Source organism: Colletotrichum scovillei (assembly GCF_011075155.1).
Source record: "Colletotrichum scovillei strain TJNH1 chromosome Unknown Contig00001, whole genome shotgun sequence".
NCBI classification, from domain to species: domain Eukaryota; kingdom Fungi; phylum Ascomycota; class Sordariomycetes; order Glomerellales; family Glomerellaceae; genus Colletotrichum; species Colletotrichum scovillei.
Window position 1 is genome coordinate 1,339,846 of NW_023336259.1, and position 10,561 is coordinate 1,350,406.

General features: G+C 53.2%; 2 protein-coding genes across 2 annotated transcripts; one reads left to right on the top strand and one right to left on the bottom strand.

Moving 5' to 3' along the window:
• Positions 1–248: 248 nt before the first annotated feature.
• Positions 249–2,910, top strand: HER10_EVM0011672 (uncharacterized protein; the record flags this gene model as incomplete). The annotated part of the gene is made up of 3 exons (XM_035481096.1): positions 249–624; positions 720–965; positions 1,089–2,910. The coding sequence occupies 3 exons, from the start codon at positions 249–251 to the stop codon at positions 2,459–2,461; spliced, it is 1,995 nt and encodes a 664-aa protein (XP_035338945.1). The 3' UTR covers positions 2,462–2,910.
• A 4,221-nt stretch (positions 2,911–7,131) lies between these two features.
• Positions 7,132–8,070, bottom strand: HER10_EVM0003896 (uncharacterized protein). The gene has a single exon (XM_035473558.1). It carries the CDS (start codon positions 7,453–7,455, stop codon positions 7,141–7,143), a length of 315 nt encoding a protein of 104 aa, XP_035338223.1. The 5' UTR covers positions 7,456–8,070; the 3' UTR covers positions 7,132–7,140.
• Positions 8,071–10,561: the final 2,491 nt, after the last annotated feature.

Genomic DNA, 10,561 nt, shown 5'->3' on the forward strand with positions numbered 1-10,561 from the left:
CGTTCACCGGGTTCGCTCGCATTCCTCCCATGCGTCTCCACTCCTCCTCTCCCTGCCCGACCCTCTGGGATTTGTGGTGGCTTTACCTACTCGATGCGCCGTTTTGCTCACACCTACTCTTCCGTCACGCGGTTTCTGACACCAACCACCAGACACGCACCGTACCCAACCCAGAGACATAGGGCAGAAGGGCCTCCTCAAGGCTGCAGAGTGAGGCGTCAAGCCTGAACCCTCCACGGGGCCCCACGATGCTCCCTCGGCCAGTCACTCGGGCGCTTGCCTTGTCTCTCTTTGTTCTCGTGCTGAACACGGGATACGTGGCTTCACGTAATCTGATTCCAGCGGCGGTCTTGTCAGACTATGTCACCCGCCAGCAGGGAATTATTGCCGATACTCCGGCGCCAATGGGCACTTTGCTAGATGCAGAGGGCGGCCAACAACAGAAGCCGCTCGACTGTTTTCAAGTCGCCCAGCCAGTGTTGGGTCCCAAAGGCCCCGTGTACCAGGCGTTGACGGGCAGCTTCGACGATGGCAAGGGTAAATCTCCGACGACGGACCCCAAAGACTGCAAGGTGCAGTTGATGGACCACTCTTTTGGTAACAGCTTCGACAAGCCCTTTGTTGGTAAGTGGCACAACAATCTCATCACATCACCACCAACGCACATCAAATGCGTGGTGGATAACCCGGAAATAGGTATCCTGACTTGGAGTTGATAGGCGACTACAAACCTCCTGGCTGCGACTTCAACCGCGTCATTATAAACTTTACTGCCACCTCTGCAGGCCGCCAACTGGATCGGCTGGCTTTGTTGTATTTCGGCGACACGGAGGTATGGAGAACATCCACTGCGGAGCCCAGAGCGGCGCCCGGAATCATCTGGACCTATTGGAAAGACATGACCCCGTATCTTAGTCTCTGGAAGACTCCCCAGAAGATCATTTTCGACCTGCCCAACCTCATCGGTAAGTGAGCCCATGTCCCGTATCCCAGTTCCTCCAGGCTCCAAAACCAAGTGACCTGCCATTCCCGAATCCTTCCCTCGGAGACTTCGGAGTGGGGGCCAAAACGGCTAACGCGCCGCCAAGACGACAGGTTTACGGGGCCCTTCAACTGCACCCTGACCGCAACCTTTTTCAAAAGCGACGTCGAAACCGACAGTGCACCCCCGGCTGACCTCATCATCCCCATCTCATCACGGAACGCGTCCTCCAACACAGGCAGTGCCTGGCAAGTGCCTGAACGTGAAGCCGCGAGCACTGTCAAATTTCCACGCAATGCCAATCGAGCAGTCTTCTCCGTCTCGGCCAACGGCCAAGGAACCGAGGAATTCTGGTGGAGCAATGTCCTTCAGAGCGATGCTGCAGCTTTCAATGCCACTGTCGGTATGGCTCCGGATGGCAGCCCGTGGCGTGAGGTGCAAGTCATCATTGATGACCAGCTAGCCGGGGTCCAATGGCCGTTCCCTGTTATTTTCACTGGGGGCGTGGTTCCCAGTTTCCATCGCCCGCTTGTAGGCCTTGATGCCTACGATTTACGGGAACACGAGATCGACATCTCGCCATGGCTCCCGGTTCTGAGTGATGGCAAAGAGCACACATTCAAGATCAAAGTCGCCGGTCTCGCGGATGACGGATCAAAAACGATTGTGAATACGACGGTTGGCAACTTCTGGGTCGTGTCTGGCAAAGTTTTCCTATGGCTTGACGAAGAGGGCTCCATCACGACCGGGAAACCGCCCACCGTATCAATCTCGGACCCTGACATCAAAATCACTGGTCGGGCCCTAGGAAAGAATTCTACAGGCGCCAACGAAACTCTTGCATTCAATCTGGATGTGACGAGGATGATCTCTGTCAAAGGCGAAGTAGTCTCCAAGAAAGGGACCAAAAATCCTGAATGGACTCAAAAGCTATCGTATACCAACAATGCGACGCTAGGCCAATTTGGTCGCAATGGCTTCAATAACTTCATCATCACCGGGACAGACGAACTGACGGGGATGGGCACATACAAGTCAACATACTCGTACCCGCTGATCGTCAATCAAACTGCCAACATGTCAGCAAATGGTGATCTGAGCCTGGACGCAACACTATTCCAAGAATTGAGGTTGGAAGTCGAAGGTGTCGGTGTTTACCCGACCGGGCTTGAGGCTTACAATAACCCAACCCGCAACAGGCAGGGACAAAGCAGCCAGTACAAGACTTCCAAACTCTCAACGTTCCGGAACGGAACGGCAGTCTTCAACATGCCGGCAGATATGAAGAGCAGCTCAGCATTTGGCACTACTCGGCAGGTGTTCCGGTTCAGCGGCGGTCGGGACGGGGCACGTGACGTGGAGCTATACACAAGGAGAGTGAGAGCAAGCAACAACACGGTGCTCTCTGACGAAGAGAAGTCTGCCGATGGGCGTGAGAAGGTTTTGACCGTCTCAAACCCTTTAGGACAAGCCAACTAAGATCGGCAAATGTGCACTAGTTACAGGTGAAGGCTCCCAAGTTTCGACTTCCAAGAGGCTAGTATAGGGCACTTGAGAACAGCCGTGAGCAGTTGTTGAGTAGACATGGACAAACATGGACAAACATGCCATGTCGGACTCCGGATTACACCGACCAGCTGGAATTTGGCACGGACGAAAAGACGGGAGGCTTCAGGCTACTCTAGCACTACTGAGCTGGGCCCAAGTGCACTGGCAGGTCTGCTAGCCGCTTGTAGCAGAGGTGAGAGAGTGTCTCACCTTACACTGCCGTTGGCAAGTTGGCATGGTTGTCGAATCGGGATTTGCTTTTTAAACTTTCGGGGTTAGAAGCAAACGGCGAAATAGCCGTCATCTCCCCCCTTCCCCCCCCCCCCCCCCGGTCTAGTGTAGTGTATTCGCACGCGGTCCACCATACGAACCGATCAGCCATGTTTCGGGGCAGCCTGGTCGACCGGGGTACAGAGATGGAAAAGCAAGGGCCAGAGGCGAACCAGCAAGAGGGCCATAGGCTGCTTGGCTATCCAGACTGAGTACCTAGGCAGCCAGAGACCAGCCTGAACGACGAAAAGACAGCCTGCTGCCAGGCGTGCAAGGCAGGGAGGAATAGAGTTAGCACAGCCTACAATTACATCCCTCGGGATAAGCTTTACGGCGCGCCTGCCAAATCTCGTTCCCCTTTCCCCGGCGGCGATCTACAGCGAATCTGGGTGGCAGGTTGAGTTACATCGCATCACGCTCTGGAAGGACCAGGGAGTGCCTATACCAAGTAGTAAGGTGCTGTATGATCTCGAGACCAGCAATGTTTCCATCGTTGTTGGCCATTCGTTGCGACCCTTCATGCTGATTCCACTTTCTGCTAGGGAAGCTTGTTGGAGGGTGACTGGCTGTTCATCTGCTGCTCATGGCACGACATTTCCTCCTTCTCGTACGGGAACCAGTCCCTGTGCGAGAGCTCGAGGGCATGTCATGCACTACCAAAGTCTAAAAAGACCCCAAAAAATCCCACGGCAAATCACAAATCCCATGTTCTGTCTCGCCTACGGATACTATCTGATACTGGGGGGGCCTCGAAGGGAACTGCCTTTCCCGGACGATATGCTCCACCTGGGCAGATTTGTCGTCCATCTCAACATTCCTCCGATTCCATCCCGTGCTCGCGAGACGGCTGTCCAAAACACACCAACCACAGACGATACGCAGATTACGCAGTTACGCGGCTTTCCCAGCAGTGAGGGAGGCTAGCGCGCCGCACCAGCCTCTCAGCAACTACACACGTTTGGACAGAAAGCCTAATGAGATTTGCAAGCGCTCGATCCAAGCCTCATACATCACTGGAAGCCCGGCAGTCTGGGAGAGAGGGACCATCCCCAAGCACGCACGCACGGCACGCCGCACACCTCACGGAAAAGGTCAAAGGAGGATGCGGGAATGACAAACCATGGAGGGGCGTGTGGCGCTTGTGTCGGTCTGGTCTAGCTCCATTCCCACACCATCTCCTATTTCGCATCTAGAGTAACGAAAATAGGGGTCATCGCCGTGGAGCTCCATGTCGATCGTCGATATACAACAAAGACACTATCAGGAAACCTTAATATTCCTTTTGCCTTGGCCACCGATTAGTGATTACCGGTGTCATTCTTCCTCACTCTCACTGACTGGCTCTCATCTTCTCTCGGACACTGCGCGCACTCGCATCCATCCTCCAAAAACTCTATGATCGTCAGATGTCCACTCCGTCGCAGATAAGCTTTGGGAGCATTGCTCGCCATCTCAGTTGCCTTTTTGCTGCGCGCTTCCCATCGAACATGGTGCCCGGGCGATCGATCACGGTAGTGTGGTCTCCAGTCGAAAATACCACGCTACGGGGCGGCCGCCTCTTGTACAGGAATGGCAAGGTCGCAGCGAGTAAGTCTTCGTGGGAGCCGCTTTGGCGGTTGGCGGTTGGCATGACCGCAAGCTCCAAGAGTGGGACGCGCCTCGTGTCTTCGTACTCCATGCTCGTAGTTCGCGACTATTTTTCGCAAGAATCGGGTTGGGTTTCCTTGGCGCTGTCGCCCATTAACCGACCAAGATGGCCAAGCTTTCCTCCAACATTCCTTGACAGGCCTGGCTCTTGGTTGTATGGTTGAGTATGGAGTACGGTACTTGACTCACGCCCACCCCCTTGCAAATAGCCGAAGTTCTACCTGTAGAGCACATCAACTGCCAAGTTGAGGTGAACCGGGGGCGGTGATTGGAGGATCGTCTCAAGACTTGTCGTCTCCATAGAAGATCTCCCAGTCGTGACTCCATTTACACGCCCTTTCCGAGCCTATAAGCAGTCCTAGGCCCGGGGTCCGGGTGGGCAGTGAAAAGAAGGTTTAGAGCCGCCGTGGGTGCAGATGCGGGTCTCTCTTTGTGCCGTTCTTGTCCCATGGATTCGCACCGCAACGCACCGCACGGGAGCGTACCGCAGTACGTAACGCGAAGCGCGGAGGTCAGCGGAGTCTCAGCGTGACGTCGGCCGGGGGGCAGGAGGGAAATCTGTGGTGTGAAAGAAATCGTGCGTCTTTGAGATGTATCGGTACGAGTTCACCGTTCATCACCGGGCCGGCATGTTTATGCCAGTCAGCGAGAAACAGGGCTGGGGCAGGTGACTATGGTCAACATCACAAGGCCATACCTTACGAACCCTCTTCACGGCGCAGCATATGGACACCATACGGGGCACTTCGGCGAGTGTCAGGCAGCTCGGCGAGGCCAGATTGGAAGCTTGAGGCAAAGTCGAACTCAATAGGCGAGGACCGACTTGGTACTGTCAGAGAGAGACGAAAGACACGTAGCGGGACCTGCCAGGCCGCCCACACGCCCTACAAGAGAACTAGAGAACCGAAAAGTCAAAAATCCTAACAAGTCGTGGAATTGTAAGAGCATATGCTGCGGTTGCGCTGGGCATTGTTCGATCGTATGTTTTGTTCTAGAAGGTTTCTTGGACTCAGGAGTTGAAGGTGGGAGTACTCCATATCCTTTCTTCTTTTCTTGGGAACTACTGCGATGCTGGTCCTATCCTGCAGCCTGCAAACTGGGGTTAGGCCGGTTCGGCCATGTGCAGTTGTTTTTGCGACTCCCCTACGGAACGTCCTACGGACTTGTACTGGGGGAAACCTCTAGGTTCAGGTACGTTTGGAACTTGGCGATGCCGCGATACTGCGTATGGAGTGAGGCTTGCTCCTGTCGCCGCTGCAGCCTATTGATGCCATACAACACAAGCAAGGGGTAAACTCTACAAGGGACGAAGAATTCGTGGCTCTCTCTTCCTTGCTTCAAGGTGAGGCATCTCATGCAGAAGCATGGCCTGGGGCTGCGGGCATGCGACGGACGACAGGCTGCTGGGTAGGCCAGCATGGCGGGGTACGAATAGGTTCAGGCACAGCAGCAGCAGCGGCGTCGGCGGCAGCGGCAACAGCAGGGCCGTCGTCGCCTGAGGGGCTCGATGCGAAGCACCTGGGCGGTCGTGATATCGGCGCAAAGCGAATCGACGAAATGAAGCGCGCCCATGCAATCGCTACTGCCGGTGTCGGTGCCGATGTGCCGATGCCAGTGTCAAAGTTGTCAACCGATCATGACCGATGGATGCTGCCGATGCAGCGGGAGGTTGCTTTGCCCATTCATTTCCTTTTCAACTCTGTCTGCTCGGTGTGTTGCACCTTTCAGACGGTTCAGCTGTCCAAGGGGTGTGGTGATATGGCTCAACGGCACGATAGGTGCAACACCTACGACTAGTCACCTATTGAGCTCGCCGGGAGCACAGCTTGCCATGGGCCATCGATGCGCGAACTTTGCATACTTTCAGCCGTTGGGCTCATTGCCCATTCCAGAGAGAGTACATGAGTACGGAGTACATGCACACCGCAACGATTACCCTAGCCACATTCTGACAGTTGTTGCAGGAGAGAACTGACCAAAACCACACTTTCCATGAAGTTTGCTGAACGAAAACCAAAACGCTGAAAGGGGTATCGGGTAGATGGTGTGACAGCTGGCGTTTGCCTGGTCCATGCCGTCCATAGCTAGGCCTAGGCCCTTTGGGTGTGTCTAAGGGAAAACAGGACGGGACGGTAAAGAGGGAGAGAGTAATTTGGGAGAAAAGTATGGTTTAGGTACGTATACCTACTCCCCTGGAGGTCAGCGTACCGCGACTGCTACAGGTATCGATGACAACAGCAAGAAACAGATGCACAAGGGCGGCGTATGCCCGAGGAGGGTCGGAGGGAAGAAGCAAAGAAGAGGGTGGGACGGGCCACAGGTGGGAAAACCTTAATTACCAAAAGGGGCGCGTACATGAATTCCGCATCTCTGGCGTTCTTGCTCTAGCCTCCTTTGCGGTTGGTGGGTTGTAGTCATCATTGACAAGTCAAGCCACACATCCATACCGGTAAGGGCTCACTCTCTCTTTTCTATGTGTGTGTGTGTCTCTCTCTCTCTGTCTCTGACATACACACACCCTCTACGAAAGTCCCCTACAGAGAAAAAGGAAGCTATCCCGTCTCTTTGGGTTCTCTAGTCGCAAAGACATGTGATTGAGAGTCTAGGCATCCCACCACACCAATCTCTTAAGCCCAAAGCAATCGCGGGAATAGTCGCCGCTGACGGGAACAAACGAAAGACTACTGAACTTGCTAGCTACGGGCGGTTAGATAGTAGATTGTGTAGTAGACAATCCGGTGTCGTCGACGACGACGACGACGACGACGACGACGAACCTCCCACACGCCTCCTCCTTTTCCCCGGGGGTCTGGTGATCTAGCGTTGCACCACCGAATAAGGCGTATCGCGTATCGCGTGGCATCGTTCACGCCGTCCACGCCTACCTTACGGATGCCCTTTTTCCATTCTTCACTACGCTTTTCCGTCCACCTTCTTGTCTTACAAGTTACAACTCTCTTTTTTCCAAATGGGCGCCGCCGTCCACCCGCCGTCACCGCCGTAAGCATGTGTAGTCTCGCAGCATACCCCTAAAAGAGGGCAAGATTGAAAAATCGAAAAACATAACGGGCATTTGATGCAAGCACAAGGCTTCAGAGGTTCATTCCAACCAAAGCTCCGTAACTAGCGTACGCCTATTCGTTGGCTGTTCAAAAGTGCAGTGAATCAACAAATGCAAATGGGGGGGACGGGGTAGTGTGATCGACATCATCGTCAACCGAACCCCGGGGGAAAGAAGATGCGTAAGCTGAGTAGTGGAAGTGTTGGACCTCTTTGACTGGCAAGGCAAAAGAGATGCGGGCGCTGAGATGCATGACATTTGCCGATTGACATGTTCATCCCGTCCGGGCGGGCGGGCAACTCACTGTCAAAGCTCTCTTTTTTACTTTCTTTCCCCCCGTCGTCACTGTCACCTGTGTCTCGCTCGTTCGTCTCTGTCAGCAGGATCAAATCTTTTAATAATAGACTTTTGGGGGATTTGCGAAAAATAAGGGGACCTACTGACGACGACGACGACGTCTTTCCGTTCGCACTCGCAACTTTGGATTTCTATCGTCTGTAGGTAAGTTCGGTTCGCAACCGGGAGCCTTCAAAAGTTTGCGCAAAAAACCTACAAACCTACAAACCTACGAATGAAATAGCATGTATACGAGAGTCTACAATTGGTTAGAGGGGAGCTTTGGTTTTGGTGGTTCAAGCCTCTCTTTTGACCGTGCAACTAAACTCTACTACTCTTTCCTTTTTACAATCACTACTAGAGTTTACATCTTCGGTCCACAGGTCTCGTCCAAGAGTAAAGACTGTGGTCGGACGAGCAGATTGGGCAAAATGATGAGAGGGAAAAAAAGAAAGGGAGAGAGAGAGATTATAGTTTTGACCGCGCAGGTCTTGGACTCAATTTACGTGTCAAGGGCAAAAGAATCAAAGAGGCAAGTGGACAAGAGGGATAATAAACTTCCGCACCACGACAGAGCACATTCCCGTGCAACTTGTAAGAGGACCTCTTTTTTTTACATGATTTGATGCGGCTTTCAGGTCGATGTGATCATGCATATCGACCTGACTTCTCACGGCCCCTTGCCCCCCTGGCCTGTCAACGGAGTCAGAAGGAATGGGAACAAGACTTTCTTTTTCGGCAGAAAAAAGTCCAGAGCAAGTTGAGTCAATTCTTTCGCGGCGGTGAGGTAAGGTAAACGAAAAAAAAATGAAAACCTGAATGTGGGATATAAACCTTAATTGCCTTTGTTCGCTCACCAACAAAAATGTGTCAAGTCAGGAAGAAATTCTGCCCCCTCGCACTTGGCCCCACTTCCCACATTCCCAAACCATGGTTGTTTCCCCCAACCGTGCCACGGCATAGCAGAGACGTATCCGTACATAGTACAGCCAAAAAGGACCGGCAGGCAAAGGGGGGGGGGGGGAAAGATCTTTGCTTTGTGAGGTGTCGAAAAAAAATTGGAGATGACTTCGACCGGTGAGGGGAATACAAAGCAGGGGCGTGAGGAGGTGGATGGTGGTGGTGAGGGGGAGGCAGACAGGGGCGTGAAGATGGCGGGGGGGACTCAAGGGCTACAAGCAAGGTTTTGGGAAAAAGTTTAGCATTACGTTCGTTCTTGATATTGTTCAAGTCTTTTGTCGGGGCGTGGGCGGTCTTGTACTACCATGGCTCGAGAAGGATTCCGTGCCGTGCTGCACCACCAGAGTCTAAATGTCGCTGGGTTGATAAGGGGCGTACATACAGGTTTGCTTATTCAAGGGGGGGACAGCGAAAAAAGGGTTGAGAGGGATTCTCAGGGCCGTTGTAGCGACGATACGGAAAAGGTATTTTGGGGGAAAGGGAAAGTGGGAGGGGCGTGAGCGTGAGCGTGAGCCATGGAGAAAAGTACACGCGTACGGCCGTAACCAAGTGTGGTAGGAACTAGCAATGCCTTATTGTCTTGTCATTGAGAATGGCCGGGCTTGCTGCCTTAGTCTTCTTGCGGAAGGGTGTGTATGTAGGTGAGTCCGGCGTGGCTTAAGGCTGGTTTGGACGAACAACAATTCTCCGGAGTAGATTCCGGTTGTCAAAACAACAGGTCAACGGGGGATGGATGATTTCGTAAAGTTGTCTAGGCGGTTTTGAGAACGGAAGATGAAGGCTTAGATCTTTTGGAGATGATGGCTTCCAAAGTTGAGGATGAGGGGATGGGACTTTGTGCACACTAGGGACTTTGGGGGGCGTGTCGACAAGAGCTATTTTGTCCTTTTCCCCGTTCTGCTCCTACTATCGCGGGGTGGTGCCCTTTCAGCGCAACCGAGCTGAAGAGTCCAAGTAAACTATAAATCTGATTATAGTGGTCATGTAGTTTTGTAGTCAGAGATGGGTAATCAGAGAGACAATGAATTTTCCTTGGTCGTACAGCGCGCACAAGCAAGGGCCAAAACAAGCTGACGAGAGATTACGGTGTGTGTACGTGTGTGTGTTTCTTCTTCAATGGCTGAGCTCTTTTGCTAGGGAAAACCTTCCTCACTTCCATCACAACTTTCCTCGCAAGTGTCGAGTTTTGGTTTTGGCTTTCCCTTCTTCGCCACCGCCACACGGCACTTCCAACCTGAACCCTAACCAACCCCTTGTTCCTGCTCTTTCCACGGGTCTCGCGCTGTCTGGAATTTGCGTTTCGAGTTGGTCCCCAGCGGCGTGGTGTAAGGGTTTTGGTTGCGGGATGAACCAACCAAGAGAACCAGAACTCTAAATTTCGATCTGACGATGCCGTCACAGAAGAAGAAATGGAGACAAGGTTCAGGGCGGGGGTTGGGGGATAACAGAAATGACAATGGGACTTTCAAAGCTTGCAAAAACTCGGTCGGTGTGGTGTGCTGACAATCGGAGTCTGTGGCCAAGAAAGTGAGAAAAGGGCAAAGTATAGAGCACGTTTCGTCGCTTTCTCGGTCGTCCCTTGGTCCTTGTCCTGATCTTCGGTGACTTTGCAAATCTTACATCTGGTGTTTTCTCTCCCCCTCCCCCGCGCGTGCCCCTTTCCCGCCCTCACTTTCTTGCTGGCGCTGCCACTTCGCCGCCCCCTTCCCGTCCCGGGCCCATCCCTCCTTTGGACCATTTTTAGTAACCTGATATCG